We start from the raw sequence: 21,672 nt of genomic DNA, 5'->3' as shown, positions 1-21,672 counted from the left end.
ATTATTCTGTTTGGTCAATTCACTTTGTACAATATATACATTTTTGAACAACACATTTTTAAAAGTAAATGCAATTTCCCTGATTTTATTTGGTCTAAACCTTAATTTCCATTTAAAACGCATATATTTTATTTCACAATAAGGGGAAAAGGAAATACTTGACGCCATTATTAACTTTTTTTTTTTCTGAGACGAAGTCCTGCTCTGTCGCCTAGGCTGGAATGCAGTGGCATGATCTTGGCTCATTGCAACCCCCACCTCCCAGATTCAAGCAATTCTCCTGCCTCAGCCTCTTCAGTAGCTGGGATTACAGGCGCATGCCACCACACCCAGTTAATTTTTGTATTTTTAGTAGAGATTGGGTTTAACCACGTTGGCCAGGCTGGTCTCGAACTCCTGACCTCGTGATCCTCCTACCTTGGCATCCCAAAGTGCTGAGATTTCAGGCATGAGCCACTGTGCCCAGCCAGCTCACTCTTATAATTGAAAATAGCTCTAGTTCAAAAACGGATTCTTTTGACTTATGTGGACAATTAAACTTCCCCACTACTACTCAGTCAGCTTTTGTTTAAATAAACATGAAAAATTAGGTAAAAACACTTCATTGTACAGTACAGAATGGGAAAAGATATGAGGCTCTTTAGGAAAGCTTAGCATGCCAAAAATGCAGCAGTAACCAGACAGCAACATTCACCAGTGGTAGTAATACTGCCTCGCCAGTGGTAGCACTACTACCGCAGAGTTGCCAACACCAATATAGAGGTATCCATTTATTCAACAGCAGGGCCCCAGCATGGCCTAAAGTAGAGCTACCTGGTAGAAATGAAACGGGGATAAAAACAAACTCGCTCCTGGGAGCATAATGAGGAAAAAATCTAGTTATGGAAAGCTTCTAAAATTAGCACAGGAGTATGCATCATGATGTAGAAAGGGCGGTCTACCATACAAGCTCTGAAGAAGCAAAGATCATTAATTAAAGAGCTGTTAACAGAATATTCAGGAGGCTGTGGCAGGAGAATTGTTTAAACCCGGGAGGTGAAAGTTGCAGTGAGCAGAGATCGTGCCACTGCACTCCAGTCTGGGTGAGAGACTCTGTCTCAAAAAAAAAAGAGCTGTTAACAACAAATTAATCTGTTATTGATCTGACACTTATCACTCACAGAATACAATCAAACAGGAAATTATTATTGGAATAATAACTTGCATTTTTATTTTTTAATATTGCAAATGGCATAAACTCCAGGATTCCCGCTTCCCAAGATGTGTTTTTATTTCTCACTGATTGTATCCTGAAGGAATCACAGGTCTTTGCATGGTCAAGTCACCATCGCTGGTTATATATATCCTGGATATATGCAGGTTCCCTGTGTCAAGGCCTTTTGAGCCACTTGGAGATGTAATTTAAAAAGGCAAAACAATGCACAAAACAATTGGGGAAAAGTCACAAGTAAAATAATTTTATGCAGACAGAAATGTTTTTAAAGCTGTTCAAGATTTAGAAGAAAGAATCAGGAGCTTGCAACAATTACTTCTGTTGCTCATTTTCTGAGGTTTCATTCCAATGAGAGCTGCACACTGTCAGCTTGGTTTTGTGGCTGCTGATAGTCGTACTTTCTTGCTATTCACAACAAGAAAAAGAAGAGATAAAATTAATAAAACTGCAAAATGATTACTACTTAACAACATTAAATTACAGTCAAGTCATGATTCTCAATAAAGAATTAGTTTTTGTTTGTTTGTTTCAGAGATAGAGTCTCCCTCTGATGCCCAGGCTGCAGTGTAGTGGCACAATCACAGCTCACTGCAGCTTCAACCTCTTGGGCTCAAGCAATCCTCCCACCTCAGCTTCCCAGATAGCTGAGACCAAAGACAGACACCACCACACCTGGCTAATTTTTTATTTTTTTGCAGAGATAGGGTCTCGCCATGTTGCCCAGGCTGGTCTTGAACTCCTGGCCTCAAGTGATCCTCTCACTTCGACCTCTTAAAGTCCTGGGATTACAGATGTGAGCCACTGCGCCCTGCTAAGTAATTAGTCTAGAATTAAAACAATTTTGTTTCTTTGGAAAAGATGTATTACACTTCATGATCTTCTAATTTCTCAACACTGCTGATGCCCATTTTTATATGTTTATTATTATTATTCATGTATCAGGATTATTCATAGCTTTAAAATATAAACATTAAGCTATTAAAATTTCAAAACTGTATTTATTTTTGAGACAGTGTCTCACTCTGTCACCCAGGTTGGAGTGCAGTGGCACAATCATGGCTCACTGCTGCTTTGACCTCCCAGGCTCAAACAATCCTGCCACCTCAGCCTCCCATGTAGCTGGGACTACTGGTGGACATCACCACACCCAGCTAATTTTTTTTATTTTTAGTAGAGACAGGGTTTCACCATGTTGCCCAGGCTGGTCTTGAACTCCTGGGCTCAAACGATCATCCTGCCTTGGCCTCCCAAAGTGCTGGGATTACAGGTGTGAGCCATCATGCCTGACCTAAGTATTAAAATTAATGTTTAGTAATTTCTTCCTTTATTACCTGTCATTTCCATCTTAAAGTTAATAATAATGCTTTTGTCCACACATAAGGAATTTGACTATATTTTAACTTATAAACCTAACAGGCTTATTGTTGATTAAACATATAATAAACGTCTTCAATATAAACTAGAAGAAAAAATAGATATGCAATTCTGTCTTCTTTTTGTACTTCTAAGAAACGTTTATTGAAGAAAAACTGTCTTAACGTGAAACTAGAGAAAATACAGGGCTAAAAATCTTTGTGTCATCCACGGCTTAGCTTTAAAACTTTCAAGCTCTTCTAAGTTTTTGTTTGTTTTTTTTTTTTTTGAGTCTCGCTCTGTCACCCAGGCTGCAGTGCAGTGGTGTGATCTCAGCTCCCTGCAAGCTCTGCCTCCTGTGTTCACACCATTCTCCTGCCTCAGCCTCCCGAGTAGCTGGGACTACAGATGCCCCCCACCATGCCCTGCTAATTTTTTGTATTTTTAGTAGAGACTTTTTCACTGTGTTAGCCCGAATGGTCTCGATCTCCTGACCTGGTGATCCACCCACCTCAGCCTCCCAAAGCGCTGGGATTACAGGCGTGAGCCACCATGCCCAGCCAATCTCTTCTAAGTTTTTTATTAGCCAAGAAAGAGATACTATTTGTTTATGCTACTCAGGGTAGATCCAGATTTTTGTAGCCCAAAGCTTACAACTTCGGGAGTCTTCTATTAAAAAAAGAATTCTGTTGCCTATTTCTTCTGGAACCACCAGACTCTGTCAGGACAAAATACATCACGAACACTAAGGACCCATTATGCTGGGATTCATTAAATGTGCAAATCCACAATGTGCTCACTGCTTATAAGCATAATGGCCCCCAAAGATGTCCACATCTTATCCCATAATCTGTGCCTATGTTACCTCACAGGACAAAAGGGACTCTGAAGATGTGATTAAGGTAGGGACCTTGACATGGGGAGATGACTCTGGATTATCTGCCCAACATAATCAGACGGGCCTTTAAAATTACAGAGCTTTTTTCCTGCCTAAGTTCTGAGAGAAGGAGATGTGGACATGAAAGAATAGTTAGAAAGATGCAATGCTCCTAGCTTTGCAGATGGAGGAAGGGACTGTGACCCAAAAAGTGTGGATGGCCCTGAGAAGCTGGAGGAGGCAAAGACAGGGATTTTCCTTGGAGGCTCTAGAAAAACAGAACCGTGCAGGCACCCTGAAGTTAGCACAGTGCAGCTGCTGTGGAGCCTCTAACCCACCGAACTGTAAGACAACATGTTCGTGTGGTTTAAGCCACTACATTTGTGGTAATTTGTTATAGCAGCAATAGAAAACGAATACACCTTGCAAACAGAAATTCGGACCAATTTTATTTTATATCATTTCCATCAAAAAAATAAACTGTGGGTTTATAATGTATCTGCTGTGTTACTGAGCATATTACTGACAGCAGATAACTTGTTTTGTGTACATGTCAATAAAAACTTAGTTCTTTACTCAGAATTTTTCATACAGAGCTCCTGGCTCTGTACTTTTTTTTTTTTTTTTTTGAGACGAAGTTTCACTCTTGTCCCCCAGGCTGGAGTGTAATGGTGTGATCTCTGCTCACTGCAACCTCTGCCTCCTGGGTTCAAGCAATTCTCTTGCCTCAGCCTCCTGAGTAGCTGGGATTACAGGCACCCACCACCACACCCAGCTAATTTTTGTACTTTTAGTAAAGATGGGGTTTCACCATGTTGGCAGACTGGTCTCAAACTCCTGACCTCAAGTGATCCACCCGTCTCAGACTCCCAAAGTGCTAGGATTACAGGTGTGAGCCATCACACCTGGCCCCCAGGCTCCGTACTTTTTTTTTTTAAACAATACTTACGTTTCTTTAAAAGGATATTTTTAACGTGGTAAAATATACATAACATAAACTTTACCATTTTAACCATTTTTAAGTGTACAGTTCAGTGGCATTACATATATTCACATTGCTGGGACCATCACCACCATCCGTCCACAGAGCTCTTCTCATCATCCCCAACTGAACTCTGGACCCATTAAACTCCCTATTCCCCTCTTCCATAGCCCCAGGAAACCACCATTCTACTTTGTGTCTCTATGATTTGCCTCACGTAAGCGAAATAATCCAATATTTGTCCTGTTGTGACTGGCTTATTTCACTTAGTATACTGTCTTCAAGGTTCATCCATGTGTAGCATGTCAGAATGTACTTCTTTTTTTTTTTCTTTTGAGACAGAGTCTTGCTCTGTCGCCCAGGCTAGAGTCCAGTGGTGTGATCTCAGGCCACTGAAACCTCTGCCTCCCGGGTTCGAGCGATTCTCCTGCCTCTGCCTCCCGAGTAGCTGGGATTACAGGCACCCACCAGTGCGCCCAGCTAATTTTCGTATTTTTGGTAGAGACAGGGTTTTGCCATCTTGGCCAGCCTGATCTTGAACTCCTGACCTTGTGATCCACCCACCTCAGCCTCCCAAAGTGCTGGGATTGTAGGTGTGAGCCATCACTCCCGGCCAGAATGTCCTTCCTTTTAAGGGCTGAATAACATTCTATTGTATGCACCACACTTTGTTTATTCATTCATCTGCTGAGGACTTATGGGTGATTCCACCTTTTGGCTATTGTGAATAATGCTGCTCTGTTGAATTAAGTTACATGTCTTATTTTGAGCCAGTAACACATGCAAATGGTATAAAATACAAAAGGAACAAAGGATAAGTATTTGAAAAACATATTAAACATCTGAAAAAAGTACTAAGTTTTCATTACTTACGATTTCCAATAAGATTTTGCTAAATGAACTCAATTCCAGAAAATCTGTTTTAAACGTGCATATGTGTATCTTTCAGCACAGAATATACTTACAAATGGAATACATTTCCAGTTGTTGTCTTAAACGAATCTTGCTTATCGTGTCATAAAAGTTGGGCTCTGACAAAGTTTCCTCTATAGGTGGCACGCTGAATATCCTCATAATTCTCCTTTTGTTCCTAAATGCAAAATCCATGCAGAAGAGATGTTTGTATTAGTGTCTATAGAGTTGTAATATGCTCATGATCCTGGTCATCAGAAGCTGTGGTAAAAGGACTTAAATGACAAGACCATTTTACTTTCTATTTTGTCTTTGAGAGCTGCTTCCTTGGCTCAAAGTATTCTTTCTTTCACTAAAAAGCATGAGGCTGTGAGAAAAGTAAGTAGCTGAACACATCCACTTAACACAACAAAGTGAAGTTCCTCCATTGTGATTCTCCTCAATCCTCCAAAAGCCAAATGTCTATGAGAAAATCACAAAGAAGAAAACAGCTGATTTTTCCTCCCTTTCATGACATCCAGATAAAGCTAAATGACTGGGCTGGAGAATAAACTGAATGTGAGCAGACCTTAATTTTGGAAAGTAATGAATAAACATATTTCTTAAATACAATAGGATGGCCTTAGTGGAGACATCTTTTTAAAATTAAGAACAGCGTGCCTCTGCTTTTAAAAGAAACATGGGGAGGCAGCGGTGGCTGTTTTTAGAGGAAAGTGGTCACCTGCCAGGTGATCAGTGATGGTCAGGGAGCCTCTTCTCACCACCCCTAGAGTTCAGCAGCCAACAGGCCAGCTGCTCCAGGAGGGTTCAGCTGAGATTTGGACGCAAGTGCGGGCTCTGAACGATTCTTCAGGCCAAACGTAAATTATTTCTGGATTACTAATTACCTTGAACTCTCGAATGCCTTTTTACCTTGGGACAGGATACCTGTAAAGCATGCGTCTGCAGAAGCATCCCAATCTAACACTGCTCTTCCTCTTTTTAAAGCATCCCTGCACCTGCCGCTTTTTACTGTACTTCTGGGAAAGGAGCCAGGGAATGTGGAAAAGCAGTTAAATTAAGCTACAACATCTGGAATTAAAGCAGGAAATACTTATTGAAGATTTACACTATGTGGCACACCAAGGACCCAAAAGTAAAAGACAAAAAAAGACATGTTGTGGAATGGACAGACAAGTAATCAGATAAGACTAACACTGTTTAATAAGTGCTATGATATAGTCACGCACAAAAAAACAAGGAAAAGCTTAAACTGGCTGAAGGGAGATTTGCTGAATACTTAGGAGTCAGTGTTTCTGCATTCAGGGACTTAAGCCAAAAAAATGTGCTCAATGAAGGGTGACAATGAACCTAGGCTGGATGATAAAATTGGGCTATATTAGAAATTGCAGAATTGAGAGTTTACTGCAGCTGGCCTGGGGGCTGAGGCTGAGAGTAGTACTTAACACTTCATTTCTTAAAGCGATGGGGTTTTCTTTTTTTTTTTTTTGAGACGGAGTCTCACTTTGTCGCCCAGGCTGGAGTGCGGTGCCACGATCTTGGCTCACTGCATCCTCCTCCCAGGTTCAAGTGATTCTCCTGCCTCAGCCTCCTGAGTAGCTGGGATTACAGGATCGCACCATCACGCCCAGCTAATTTTTTATTTTTAGTAGAGATGGGGTTTCACCATGTTGGCCAAGCTGGTCTTGAACTCCTGACCTCAGGAGATCCACCAGCCTCAGCCTCCCAAAGTGCTGGGATTACAGGTGTGAGCCACTGTGTCTGGCCAGCAATGGGGTTTTCAGAGCCAAACCTTGGCCACCAATGCTTGAGACCAGAGTTTGTGTCTTTCAGCACTAGAACAAAAATTATAATGAAATTTATTTCTTTTTTTTTTTTTTGAGGTGGAGTCTCGCTCTGTCACCAGGCTGGAGTACAGTGGTGCGATCTGGGCTCACTGCAACCTCCAGCTCCCTGGTTCAAGTGATTCTTCTGCCTCAGCCTCCCAAGTAACAGGGATTACAGGCACGCGCCACCACGCTCAGCTAATTTTTGTATTTTTAGTAGAGACAGGGTTTCACCATGTTGGCCAGGATGGTCTCAGTTTCCTGACCTCGTGATCCGCCCACCTCGGCCTCCCAAAGTGCTGGGATTATAGGTGTGAGCCACTGTGCCCAGCCTGATGAAATTACTTTTATGCATTCATTTCATATTTCTTAAACTTGCAAAACTTGTAAATGCACAGTTTTTATCTACCCTGAGAAACAAAAATTTACCTTTTGGCATACATGAAGAGACCGAAGCTAACAAGGATAACTATCAAGTAAACATTGGTGGCTTCATTCCAGGCTTCGTGAACAGTATAATCAATAGAACCATCGTCACCCATCACTCCATAACCCCCAGCCATGGAGCTATAAGAGAGAAAAGAAAGCAGGGTTTCTTTTAATTAATGATGGTAGCACTGTCTGGAGAAGGGTTGGCAAACATATGGCCTGCTGGCCAAATCCAGTCCACCGCCTGTTTGTGTGTGGCCCGTGAGCCAAGAATGGGATTTACATTTCTAAGTGGCACATTTTAAATGGTGCAGTTGGCCCTCTCTATCTGACGGTTCTGTATCCGCATAATCAACCAACTGTGAATGGAAAATATTTGGAAAAAAATACAAATTTTAAAAAATACATTATACCAACTATTTACATAGCATTTACATTGTATTAGGTATTGTAAGTGCTTAGAGATGATTTAAAGTACATAGAGGATGTGCTTAGGTTATATGCAAATACTATGCCATTTTATATCAGGACTTGGGCATATACAGATTTTGATATCTGAGGGGGTCCTGGCACCGATCTCCCAAATACCAAGGACTGCACCTATACAATATTGATTTTGTTTCAAAGCCCACAAAACCTAAAATATTTACAATCTGGCCCTTTAAGAAACTTGGGATAAAAAATAATATTACTAAAAGGACTGAGCTTGAAATGTTATTGCAGTTTCCAAATTGTAACACCCAGAGGAAAGTAACAGAATACTTTAAAACAGAGACTCCGCTGGGCACGGTGGCTCAGGCCTGTAATCCCAGCACTCTGGGAGGCCGAGGTGGGTGATCACCTAAGGTCGGGAGTTCAAGACCAGCCTGGCTAACATGGTGAAACCCTGTTTCTACTAAAAATACAAAAAATTAGCTGGGCATGATGGCAGGTGACTGTAATCCCAGCTACTTGGGAAGATGAGGCATTAGAATTGCTTGAACCTGGGAGACGGAGGTTACAGTGAGCCGAGGTCAGGCCGTTGCACTGCAGCCTGGGTGACAGAGCAGGACTCCATCTCAAAAAACAAAAACCACAGAGACTCAACACCTGGCTGTGCTGCTACAAAAGTGTTGCACAGCAGCCTAGCAAGGATGTGACAGCCAGAACATGGCTCTCTCACCCTGCATGCCTCCCACACTGGGAAACGTTTAGAGCTTTATCTAGTTTTGGCCTGCTGGACAAATTTGGTTGAAAGAAGCTATGGGATGAAAAGATACATTTTGCTATTGACACAGCTGTGACATCTACCCTAGGAAATGCATTCTTTGGACATTCCCACAGAAAGTTAGAGTGGTCACAACAAGTGCATCAAACAGCAAGTAAAAGTAATGACTTCTTTGTGTTTGAGAAGCTAACTGAATTTTTCCTTAGAGAGTTCCTCCCTTGTGTTGGGACATAAAAGGTAAGTCTAAGTAAAATGACCTAATATGTAAAGAAAATCCAGAAGTGTTGTTTTAGACACTCTACATACAGGAGAAAAATGGACAAATATAGGTGACAGTTGCACTGTAGTTTCTGAGAATCAGTCATTTTCTAATACCAAGAAAAAGAGTCTAAAAAGTTGTTTGGTGATTTTTTTTCTACGCTGCCTACAACAATGAAGGCATTGCAAAAATTCTTTCACTAAAATGTCTTGCAGGAGTCCATACTGTAAGCCTCCAAAGTGTTCATTAGTGTAGATTTGGCCAGCTAGTTAATATACGTAATAGTTTTGAGGGCAGAGTTCTTTCTTTTAGCTTGCCTCTATATGAGAAAAATGAAATTTCAGGAGAGGTCTGTTCCTAAGCCACATGGCATGTTTCTGCCTTTCTGACAACTTGTCTTTGTCAGATGTTTGGGGACATACTGTACTCCTTTAGAATAAAGTGAGTATCATGAACAGCCATTTAACTTCAACTCTTCACACTGAGGGCAGGAGTGATTTGACTAAAATAACTATGGGTGTCTGCTGAATATAAAGATTGGTCTCGTGAAAATTAGCCAGGGAACAATAAAAACAGAACTTAAATTGTAAAAATTTGCAGATGCACTATCTAAATATTGTTTAAACACTAGACTATATCCAATTCCTAGATACTGAAGACTGGCTCTGGATTTTTTTGAGTGAGAGGTACAGAAGTATTTGGTTTTTTTTTTTTTTTTTTTTTTTGAGACAGAGTCTCGCTCTGTCACCCAGGCTGGAGGGCAGTGGCACGATCTCGGCTCACTGCAAGCTCTGCCTCCCGGGTTCACGACATTCTCCTGCCTCAGCCTCCCGAGTAGCTGGGACTACAGGAGCCTGCCACCGCGCCCAGCTAATTTTTTGTATTTTTAGCAGAGATGAGGTTTCACCGTGTAAGCCAGGATGGTCTCGATCTCCTGACCTCGTGATCCACCTGCCTCGGCCTCCCGAAGTGCTGGGATTACAAGCGTGAGCCACCGCGCCCGGCCGGTATTTGACATACTGAGTTTTTCAATTCTTACTCCTCAAAACTAAATTCCAGAGTTCCTCTGAATGTAACTTTATAATTTATAGTAAGTAATCAGCCTACTTTAGACATGGAAACTTTTGGAAGACCAGACACTATAACTGTCTTTATAATTTATGGAATCTCAAACTTCGTTGGTGCCAAAGTGTAAAATAGCAACAACCACCACCGTGTTTGGCAAAAAAAAGATGACTGTATGTGTCTGATTTGAGATGCTGCAGAAGGCCCAGGACAATTATGCAGCAAGGGAGGCAGCTTTCAGGATTGAGAGTTATTATCAAATTAGGCAAGAAATGGGGAGCCATACAGCACTGGCTACTAGAACATTTCACGGGTGTCATTTATCTGACAAATTACAAAATGTTTCCTATTTTCTAATGACAAAATGGATCAGAACCAGGTTAATTTCTTGCTTTAATTTTTCACAAGATTCTGTTCATGCGCCACTCAGTAAATGGTATATTCCTCCTCAAAGCGCTACTTCCTCCTGCCCCAAATATGCAGTCTTTAATTACACTTAGGAAAAAATTTCTAATTACTGCTGACACAGAATGGTAAAATTTTAACGTGAATTATACAACCTATATTATACAACATGATTGGTATGTCATGAGGTCACTCTTCTGCGCTTCCAGGGACATGCACTTGAGTTATTTTTAGGAGTGTAGTTGTGAAAGATTTGCAGAGGGGAGGCCTTTGCCGCCCAGTCCTCAATCATGATCAATGGCATGACTTTGTAAGGCTGCCAGGAGTAAGGAGTGCTCTGGTCCTGAGTCACAGTACAGACCCACAGCCCACAGGCAGCCTGAACTATGACCCCATCCCCTCCTCCCTGGCATGCCACAGTGTAATCAAGTGTACACACATACACCTGCTGCGTGCTTACTGCATACCACCACAGCCTTCCTCTGGAATCTAAAGCAAGACACCTTTTTTCACATTTTCCTGTAATGTAATGCTTGAACTATTTCAGTAAGGAGAAGCTAGGATGGGCTGAATTAAGTCTCAAGTAAACATGAGTATATAAAGTTGCCAATATATGACAACTAGGGATTGGTTTTAAATTGACAAACTTTTAGGATGAGAACTACTTTTTCTTCTTTCTTTTTTTTTTTTTTTTTTTTTACAAAAACAGGGTCTCGCTCTGTCACCCAGGCTGAAGGGCAGTGGTGCGATCTCGGCTCACTGCAGCCTCGACCTCCCAGAATCGAGGGATTCTCCTGCCTCAGGCTTCCAAGTAGTTGGGAATACACGCAAGTGCCACCATGCCTGGGTAATTTTTATTTTATTTTTTTAAAGACCAGGTGGTGGGGGCCGTCACACTATACTGCCCAGGATGGTCTCAAAACTCCTGAGCTCAGGCAATCCGCCCGCCTCAGCCTCCCAAAGTGCTGGGATTACAGGCGTGAGCCACCATGCCCAGCCGAGAACTACTTTTTCTAGGGACTAGGTCACTGTATCACAAGCTTTAAAATCTGTGTCGTGATTTTGGGTTCCTGATGTCATGTCTAGGTGGTTCTAAAATTGACCACCGCTTGTCATCGTGCCTTGAATGTTATCATTTTTGTCTCTTAGAACTTTGTTATTTTGGTACAAATTCACATTGGAACCACTTAGTTCCTAGAGTCCCTTACAACAAAATCCTCTGCATCAAAAAATGGGATTTCTTTCTCTCATCCCTCTGAAACACTGAAGGCTTGGGATCCTGAAGCCGAAGGGTACATACGAGCTCACATGCCTTCACCCAACATCGAGGAAAGCAATTCACAGGTGCTGGGCAGTCCACAGAGTCACTGAATTATCCCAACAACTCTGCTGGGCGGCACTAAAGCTCCACTTTACAGGAGAAGAAACTGGGGTGGCGGCGGTGGTTATATAACTTGCCCAAAGCCACACAGGCCAGGGTGTGGAGGCGCGGGGCTGTTACACACACGACTCCCAAACCTGAATTCTTCCAGCCTTGGCCCCGATCCTGCGAGACCTTCTCCTTCCGGAAGAAAGTCAAGTGGAGCAGGGAGAAAATGTAATCCTCTCCCAGGAAGCGGCCCGGGTCCCGGGGCGGCGAGGCTCTAGGGACGTTTCCGCCGCCCGCAGGCTGCGCGTGATTCAGCCTCAACCCTCCCGCTAAGCCCCCGCCGCCCTGGCAGATGGGCCGCCGCAACTGGGCCGGGTGCGCTTCCGGAAGCGGGCGACTCGCAGGTCCACGCGACGCCGAGGGGCTCCGCGCCGGGACCGGGCAGGTGCTCGGAGCTTCGGGGACCGCACGGGACCGGGGGCAGGCGGGCGGCGACCCCCCCTTACCCCCGCGTCCGGGGCGGGGCGGGCGGCGCGGGGCGGGGCCGGGTGACGCGGCCCCGCCGGGGACCGGGAGAAGCGGGGACGCGGGGCCACTCACGCTGCCGGCTCCGGAGGCGGCACGCGGCCAGCGCTGCTTCGCTCCGGGGCTCTTTCCCCCGGAGTCGGGGCTGGGCGCGCGGGAACCGGTTACCGAGCGGACCTGGACGCCCTCTGCCTTCGTCATTTCCTGCCGGCCGGTCGGTTTCCGGATGAAACGAGGAGCCAGGTCTTTTTTTTTTTTTTTTTTTTCCTTTCCCCTTTTCAGTTTTTTGAGCCGCAGAGACGCAGCGGCGGCCCCAGTGCCGCCCCCGGGCGCGTGAGTGGAGCCGGGCTCCTTTCCCCTCCCGCGCCGCGACCCCCGCCCGGGCTGCGCGCGCCGCCCCCCGCGAGCCCCCGGCCCGACTCCCGGGCTCCCGCGGGTGGGGGCCGGGCTGGCGGGCGCCGGCGGGGCTCGCGGCGGCGGCGGCGGCGGGTTGCGTCCCCCGCGCCTGCTGGCCCACGTGGACCTGGCCGTCGCTTGCTGTGCGGCGCCTTTGCGAAAACTCGACGGAAGTGGCAGGGACCGGGCATTACCTGCGAGTGCCGGGTGCCTCCTGCTCCGCTGTGCGCGCGTGGGGCGGGACTCGGCGGGGGAGGGGTCGTGTACGTTGTCCCACCAGGCGCGATGAAGCCGGGCAGCGCAGAGGATTTCTTTTTTGGCCTTGAGGGCAGAGAGTCCCTTTTCATATTCACGTGTACTCTTAAGAAAGCGTCTGTTCTCCAAACTGGCTTTCCATTCTCCCGGTGCTAAATGGTGCGTGGCTGACACCGTAGTGTTTTCAAAACTGGATATGGCCAGGATGCTATAGCATTGTCAGTGTAAGTGCCTTTTGGGTATTTTTATTTAATTGTGTGGTGACTTGACAGAAGTGTTAACCAGCTTGACATAGGTAATGAATTTGTATAGGATTTCAGCATCAGTATGGAGGTGATCAGATGTCAGTGGTTGGTGCCACTTTACAAATAAATGGCCACTGGTCCACGTAGTTCGTCTTTACTATACATTTTGAGCAAGTTCTCTAGGACCAGCTGACTGGTAATTATAAGTCACATGAAACCCTGCAGAGATGAGAGCTAACATTGAACACTTCTTAACAAGTTTTCTATTCTTTGTTTCATCTGTTGGAATTAAACTCACCTTTGTCTAGGGTAAGACCAATACTTTACGCAATAACATACTAGCTTAATTTACGGTATTTATATGTATTTATATATTGTATATACATAATCATATATATAATTGTATAACATTTAGTTTGACTCTAAAGTTGGAAAATTAGGAAAATAACAGGTGATGTTGAGTACTGATTGTTTGCCGGGCCTGTGCCAAATGGTGTGCATGCTTTATGTAACTTAATCTAAAAAAATTTGAATACGTTAGTTTGATTTCAGTGTGTCCAAATGTGAAACGTGTACATTATTGTTATTGTTTTGTTTTTTTTGAGACGGGGTTTTGCTCTCGTTGTTCAGGCTGGAGTGCAATGGCACTGTCTTGGCTCACTGCAACCTCCGCCTCCCGGGTTCAAGCGATTCTCCTTCCTTAGCCTCCCAGGTAGCTGGGATTACAGGCGCCCGCCACCACACCCAGCTAAGTTTTGTATTTTTAGTAGAGACGGAGTTTCACCGTGTTGGCTAGGCTGGTCTCGAACTCCAGACCTCAGGTGGTCCGCCCGCCTCGGCCTCCCAAAGTGCTGGGATTACAGGCGTGAGCCACCGCGCCCGGCAAACGTGTACATTAAATGCTTGTTTATGCCTTTGTAAAATAAGAGTGTTGGCAATATAAAATGTTGCCCATAGAGTAAATGTGTTTTTCAAGTTGGAAGATGGCTTTAAAAATTCATAGAAGTACAATTAGTCCCTTTATTTAGGTGCTGAATAGTTTCCAAAGCCCCATGTCTCTTATTTATCAAAGTTTCCATTATATAACATTGTCACCCAGTGAACAGGCTATGCTAGGACATTGGAAAAAGGTAAATATTGAAAAAGCCCTAATGGTCCTTTCTTAAATGGCCCCCTCTTTCCATATTTAATTTCTAAGTGACATTCCTAATTAAGGGTAAACAAACATAATGAAACAAGGCTAATTTTCCAATACCAAACTAAAAAAATAAAGAACAGTGGACTGGCTATTACTTTGTTGATGAGTCTAGCACAGTTTTACTGGGCATTTGAATGTTCAGGATGTTATTTACATTGTAGGTAGTTGTGAAAGATTTGTGTGTCTTAAGTTTTTAGTTTGCCTTTAAATGTCTTGAACATATGCTTAGTATTGAGTCCAGTACTTTATGCATTAAGTTTTTGATTGGATTTAACTGAATAGTTTTGGCTTCATTAATTTTATTTTGAAGATAGAATTTAATGATTTGTGTAGGCATAACAGTTCCAATTAACAATGATTCCGAGATGAGCGTAGGGTTTAACTTAACAATTCACATTTTCTTGGGAGTTGAAAGGACTGGAGAGTTGGATGTGTGTCTTTGTGATTAAAAAAGCATACTGGAACTTAGCTATCAGAAGGTTCTGGTGGTCCATCTTTGGGAAGAGGAAAAGATTAAGAATGCTTTGCTAGTCAGTATTTACAAGAGGGTTTCTTTACTTAAAGGCATTTTCTCTTTGGGGAGGGGAGCTGTTGAGAGTTGTCATTAATAGAAGGATCTTAGAATAAAAAAGATGTATACATGTTTTCCTTTGGAGTGAATTTGTGACTGGAGATGGGGTTTCACTGTGTTAGCCAGGATGGTCTCGATCTCCTGACCTCGTTATCCGCCCTCCTCAGCCTCCCAAAGTGCTGGGATTATAGGTGTGAGCCACTGTGCCTGGCCTATGTACTTTTTAAAGATGGAACTGATTTAGAATGCAGTATATTACAGTACATGAAAAAATTTTGGAATTTCTGTATGTTTGTCACTGTTGGAAAGCCATAGTGAGTGTAATAACAGCGTTGGCTCCTGTTCATAAGGCATTTAAATGGTGTGTTTCCTATGACAGGAAGACAAGCCTTTCTCATTCCTTCAAAATTTGGCTCTCAGATGGAGTGCCCTTTAAGCTCCCTGAATGCAGGGACTTCTTCTGTTTCACTCATTGTCTTTTCCCTGGGGCCTAGAACAGAACCTGGCAAACTGAGAGTGCTACGTAAACCTTTGCAGAATGAGCACTTTCCCTGGGGAATCCTCTCTCCACTTTCCACTAGTGAAGATCCCACCTGCCTTTAGGTGGAGGGCCACTCCAGCCTGACTTTCTCTGCAGTCTGCAGCCCACAATGACTCTTTGAACATTAACTGTGTATACCACACTCTGTGACAGTGAATCTTTTATAGCTTTATATTGATACATGAATGTTTCATGTATTTTGTTTCCTCACCCAAAATACAAGCTCTTCAAGGCTACAGGATGTCCTATTTTTGAGAATTGCCTTGGTATCCAATATAATATATAATACCTATAATTGCAATATATGTAATATATATTATATATAATATACAGGTATATATACAGAGTAGGTTTATATTTACCTATTAAATGAATGTTACATACCATGGGGAAACATCAAAGATATTCAAAATGGTAGGTAATATTTTAGTTAGGCAAACCTAGTGTACACATGTGAAACAGTACTAGAATTTGGAGCTAAATAAGAGTTAATACTATGTCGTGCTTAAAATGTGAACCTCAGCAATCCTTTGAAGTAGGTACAGTTATTTCCTCATTTTTCAGAGGAAGAAATGGAGACACAGCAAAGTAGTTAAGTTTGTTGCTCAAGATCGTACCGGAAATCATAAGTAGGCAGAGGTGGTGTGGTTTCTCTGGGGAGCTTTACTTTATACTTCGAAGGGACATCTAAGCACTACTTTTGCAGCTGTAAGAGATGCTCTTTTAAAAATTTCGAAGTAGCCTAAGAGATTGCAGTGGCTCTAAACTGCAGAAGGAATGCTGGATTTTCTATATAGAGGACATTGATAATGGAATGGTTAAGGGGACATTATATATTGAAATAACTAAAGATGGAGAGAAACTGAAGTTTGAATCTCAAAGCTGAGGATTATGATTTTTTTATAGATACTGAATTCTAGAACAGTATCAAAATGTGTCAAAAAACTTATGCCAAATAAAATAACATTGAATGACAATGAATATCTTACTGCATTTTTTTTAAACGCTTACCAGATTTGAAGCCCTAGTGGTAGTAATTTACCTTAATGTGGGTATTACTGAAGGTTTCCTATACACTTCTGTCCATTTGCTTTATCTTTTTGTGGAATCTTTTTTTTTTTTTTTTTTTTGAGACAGGGTCTCACTCTGTCGCCCGGGTTAGAGTGCAGTAGTGTGATCTCACTGCAGCCTCTGCCTCAAGCAATCCTCCCACCTCAGCCTCCAGAGTAGCTGGGACTACAGGCATGCACCACTGTGCTCAGCTAATTTTTAAATTTTGTGTAAAGTTGAGGTCTCACTATACTGCCCAGGCTGGTCTTGAACTCCTGGGCTCAAACAACCCTCCTCCTGCCTCAGCCTCCCAAAGTGCTGGGTACGTCAGTGAGCCATTGTGCCTGGCCTTTTTGTAGAATGTTTTTTTTTTAGACAGAATCTGGCTCTGTCGCCCAGGCCGGGGTGCAGCAGCACAATCTTGCCTCACTGCAGCCTCCGCCTCCCAGGTTCAAGCGATTCTCCTGCCTCAGCCTCCCGAATAGTTGTGATTACAGGCGCTTGCCACCACACCCAGCTAATTTTTCTATTTTTAGTAGGAGACGGGGTTTCACCATGTTGGCCAGGCTGGTCTCTAACTCCTGACCTCAGGTGATCCACGCACCTTGGCCTCCTAAAGAGCAGTGATTACAGGTGTGAACCACCGTGCCCAGCCTTTTTGTAGAATCTTGATTCACTTTTTCAGGTTGTATTGAGCAATAGAGAACACTGTTGAGGTCAGGAGGTCCCTTCAAACCAAGTAATACTTTTTTGGTGGAAAAAAATATAAAATTGTGTGATTGATTTGGTGACACACCTGGAATAAAGTCAGTTTGAAGCTGTTTAGAATTAGATGAGGGCCTATAAATTTCAGCAAGATGAAGAACAGTGGTATTTCTCTGAAAGCCCCAGTATGTCTCCCTTTTGTTGGGAGCCGACAGTATGATTTTGGGGACATCGGGCATCAACAGTCACTGAATCTAAATGGCTCCACAGATAGGGGAATGTATACATCACCACACCAGCTGTCCAGGAATCAGGAGGAAGTGCCCTTGAATGAAGCCTGGGCTGCAAGCCTGGTTAGTAGCCAGGGAGGACACACACACGTTGCAGGTACAGTATTCTGTATTACACAGATGGTTTCCACTGGGAAGGATATCATGTCATTTATCTTGGGGGTAGCTTCAGAATTTGAGTCAGTGATGAAATGACTTGCTGCTTTCATTATGCTCCCGTAAGAAGAACATTACATATTTTGGGATGGCCTGCATAAAAGAAACTTGTAATAATGAATATTGACCTGCACCTGGTGTTCTGTTTAAGTATCTGAGGAAGTAAGTTGGAAAACTTGAGTTAAAATAATCTATATTGAAGTTTTTATCCAGTTTGCACGTTAGCCCTAATCTTCATTTCAGGCTTTTCCCTGAATGGGAAACTTTTAGGGAAAGAAAGAATGATACACTGATTAATTTATTTTCAGCCTACGAAGCTAGGATAATTTAATGAAATCTCTACTAGTCCCATGTTATGAATTTTAGGGTTGGAGAGCTGGATTCTGGACGTGATCTATTCTTCAACTAGGAAAGTACAGCAGAATGACCCAGGGTTTATCCTGAAAGTAACAGATGTCTTCACTTAACTCCTGAGATGCAGATTTGGTAGAGCTGCTGCCACAGGCCCCAGACATCAGTATTAAACCATCCTTAAGTGATTCTGGTGCCTTTTCTCCAGTAAGAAGAACCAGCTCTGTATTTTATATTTAAGAAAACCTGGGCAAACAAATGACTTGCCTAGATTTGGTTCAGTGGTACGAAGATTTAATCACCAGATAATACAGTTTCAGAATCCTATGGCTGGAAGAAGTTTACCAAGTCATCAATTCAGTAGTTCATCTTACAGCGGAGTGTAAACCATGCTTTTCAAGTATTTGCGGTACTTTTATTGTATACCCTGTGATGCCCTTTTAAGTTTTTTTGAAAATATACTTAAAACTGAAGTGAAACATTAAAATTTCTTATTAGAATTATTTTTCAGTCTTAGCTGAAATATAATATTGTATGAAAATTTGCACTGCATTATTAGTTTTTTTTTTTTAATCTAGTTGATTTTCAACTTTTCTTTTTTAAAGGCATCTCCTTGGAAACAATGCCATCTTTGAATGTGAGAGATAAACCTAGTTTCAGCATGTCTGCAGCAGAGACCAGTGCATCAGGCTTATTCCCACAGGAAGCCTCCTAAAGCCTGTGGCACGGCAACCATTTCCAGGACTAAATAATGTGTCAGATGCCTGTGAGTGGACTGCCTGGCCAAATGACTCATGAAGATATTCATGGAAGAATAGTCAAAAACCAAAGAAAAGGCATATTCTAGAAGCACCTTCAATTCCATCGAGGATTTTTGAGCAGCTGAAGAAGAAAGTTCTGAAAATATGAGTGACAGGACTCCAGCACATTTTTTTAGTTGTTTCTTACATTATCTTTGTTAACCCATCCGCTTTGGTGTACAATGTTGAGTTATTTTCCACTACTGCAATGGCTAGTAATTTACTTAGGCTCAGAGTTTTACTCTGTATGGACAGAGAAACAGGAGGTAACAGCAGTGGGAGAACAAATAGGAACAGTTCACTGGGATGTTGGTCCCCAGAAATTGGCTTTCATCAAATAATTCCTAAAGGGTGTGGTGTGCTGAATTGCTTTTTCATAGTGATGTGCTGCTTCTTGTTCATACTCTTATGACTTTAATTTCACCTTTATCTACTCCCAGCCTCTGTATATGCCTACTTTTTAAAAAATAATTTTTGGCACTGAAAATCTGATTACCATATTTTTTCAGTTTAAAAATTGTATCTTCACGAATAGAACTTTGGTATAGTTGCAGTCTACCCTAGGTTATTTTCTAGGATCAAGAATAGAACAATTTCTATTCTTTCCAGCATTACTCTTTACTATTCTTATGTTCTTGTTCAGTGTTTTGTTGTTGTTCTCATATTCTAGGTGGAAATGAAGGGTAATCTCTATGTTCTATTTTCAGTTTTCTGGGAGACTAGAAAAACATGGGTAGTAGAAATGTATAGAAAATTTACGAGGTCTCTTAACCATTGTGTTAAACTTGCATTAAGCTTCTTTTTTAGCAACATCAATGTCAGTGTTACCTCTTCTTTCCTTTTTATTTATTTATTATTTATTTATTTTTTTTTGAGACAGAGTCTCATTCTGTTGCCCAGACTGGTTGGAGTGCGATGAAGCGATCGCGGCTCACTGCAACCTCTGCCTCCTAGGTACAAGTAATTCTCGTGCCTTGGGCTCCCGAGTAGCTGGGATTTTTAGTAGAGACCAGGTTTCACCATATTGGCCAGGCTGGTCTTGAACTCCCAACCTCCGGTGATCCACCCACCTCAGCCTCCCGAAAGTGTTGGGATTACAGGCGTGAGCCACCATGCCTGGCCCCTTTTGTTGTTTTGAGGGGCAGGCAGTAAGGCGCAGGGATTTCTTCAAATGCTAGTAAGCACAAAGAGAGAGAGGAAGAAGTTTTTGTAATTAACGAACAGGGCCGGGCATGGTGGCGTGAGAGGCCGAGGTGGGCGGATCACGAGGTCAGGAGTTTGAGACCAGCCTGACCAACATGGTGAAACCCCGTCTCTACTAGAAATACAAAAATTAGCCGGGCATGGTGGTGCACGCCCGTAATCCCAGCTAGTCAGGAGGCTGAGGCAGGAGAATCACTTGAACCTGGGAGGTGGAGGTTGCAGGGAGCTGAGATAACGCCACAGCACTCCAGCCTGGGCGACAGAGTAAGACTCCGTCTCAAAAAAAAAAAAAAAAAGAAAAGAAAGAACAGTTGATCATTAAGGCCATTAATGTGCATGGACAGTTTTTTTGAGACGGAGTCTTTATTGCCCAGGTTGGAGTGTGATGATGCAATCTCGGTAAATACAAACCTACTCTGTAACCTCCACCTCCCGGGCTCAAGCAATTCTCATGCTTCAGCCTCCCGAGTAGCTGGGATCACAGGCATGCACCACTAAGCCCAGCTAATTTTTGGATTTTTAGTAGAGACGGGGTTTCACCATGTTGGCCAGGCTGGTCTTGAACTCCTGGCCTCAAGTGATGTGCCTGCCTGGGCCTCCCAAAGTGCTGGGATTACAGGTGTGAGCCACTGCACCTGGCCTAATAGACACATTTTTAAATAAGTAGTTTGTTGATTAGAATGAAGAGCACTTGCCATAAGTGCATGTCATTGTTTTCAGCTGTTATGACTAAGTCAGTTAACCTCATCAACAATTTTTTCTTCTGTAAATTGAGGACAATTTTTGTTTTTATGAATGAAGTCTTACCCAGCAGGGAGAAATATAAACAAAGGAACATATTTTTAATTTAATGAAGCAAAATTCCAAACATCATTCTGAAAATAGTGTTTCTTTCCCTGATAGGCCTCTTCTTCATCATTCTTTTAGCTTCCTTCTGCCCTGTTTATCACTTGGTCCCACTTTCATATTTTTCCTCTTCGGTCCAGAATTTCTTATTTAGTTTCTTGTATTTTGCCTACTCCCTCCCTTCTCCATGATTCAGCCTAGTCTTTCCGCCCTCTCTGGACTTGGGTGTGCCTCCTTCCTCTGGGCCACCTCGTCTTTTGCTGCTGTTAGCCCTCCCGCCTGCGCACCTGCCCGCCTGTGGTCCACTCGGCGTTCCACTCAGCCCGGTCAGTCCTGCTTTGTTCTTCTCCACCGCCTCTGTCTCCCGTGTGTTTTATCTAGCTCTAGTTCCTTCTCGTCTCCACATTTATTTTGTTTTCTTCCTGTGCTTGTTAGTCTTTGTGCACTTGGTCCTTGAGCTCTTTTTCTATTAATAGGTATTACTAGATGGATTTGTTGTCTGCCTTTACATAGAACACACATCCTTACTGTGCATTTCCTGGGTAGCCAGGATGAATCAATTATTATTAACTTTCCTTTGAACATTGAGCTTCCTGTGTTTTCTGTTTCTAAGAATTAGTGTTCTAGAAGACTAATACTACTT

The 21,672-nt window shown here is 42.9% G+C and overlaps 2 protein-coding genes across 8 annotated transcripts in view; one reads left to right on the top strand and one right to left on the bottom strand.

The window, feature by feature from the left end:
* Nucleotides 1-1,181: 1,181 nt before the first annotated feature.
* On the bottom strand, nt 1,182-13,065 carry SMIM19 (small integral membrane protein 19). Of its 5 annotated transcripts, none has more exons than XM_032143788.2 (4): nt 13,013-13,065; nt 7,593-7,730; nt 5,391-5,515; nt 1,182-1,618 (listed from the first exon to the last, which is right to left on the bottom strand). In XM_032143788.2, exons 2-4 carry the CDS (start codon nt 7,724-7,726, stop codon nt 1,554-1,556), a joined length of 324 nt encoding a protein of 107 aa, XP_031999679.1. In that variant the 5' UTR covers nt 7,727-7,730; nt 13,013-13,065; the 3' UTR covers nt 1,182-1,553. The 5 variants fall into 5 exon arrangements, with proteins under 5 accessions (XP_031999679.1, XP_031999678.1, XP_031999677.1 ...); XM_032143787.2 differs by lacking the exon at nt 13,013-13,065 and adding an exon at nt 12,498-12,641; XM_032143786.2 differs by lacking the exon at nt 13,013-13,065 and adding an exon at nt 11,737-12,504.
* The window catches only part of SLC20A2 (solute carrier family 20 member 2), a 123,975-nt gene continuing 114,572 nt past the window's right edge, over nt 12,270-21,672 (top strand). Inside the window, exon 1 of one of the 3 annotated variants that reach the window (XM_032143780.2) lies at nt 12,270-12,342. The gene's annotated coding sequence lies outside the window, so the exon portion shown is untranslated. Of the gene's footprint in view, nt 12,343-12,563; nt 12,666-12,998; nt 13,298-21,672 lie in introns of those variants that run through there. The other 2 variants (XM_032143777.2, XM_032143781.2) reach the window with 2 other exon arrangements.

The sequence above is a fragment of the Hylobates moloch genome, unplaced genomic scaffold (assembly GCF_009828535.3).
Source record: "Hylobates moloch isolate HMO894 unplaced genomic scaffold, HMol_V3 SCAFFOLD_22, whole genome shotgun sequence".
Lineage (NCBI taxonomy): Eukaryota > Metazoa > Chordata > Mammalia > Primates > Hylobatidae > Hylobates > Hylobates moloch.
Note: the sequence above shows the minus strand (reverse complement) of the source record. Positions and strands in the feature narration are given on the sequence as shown.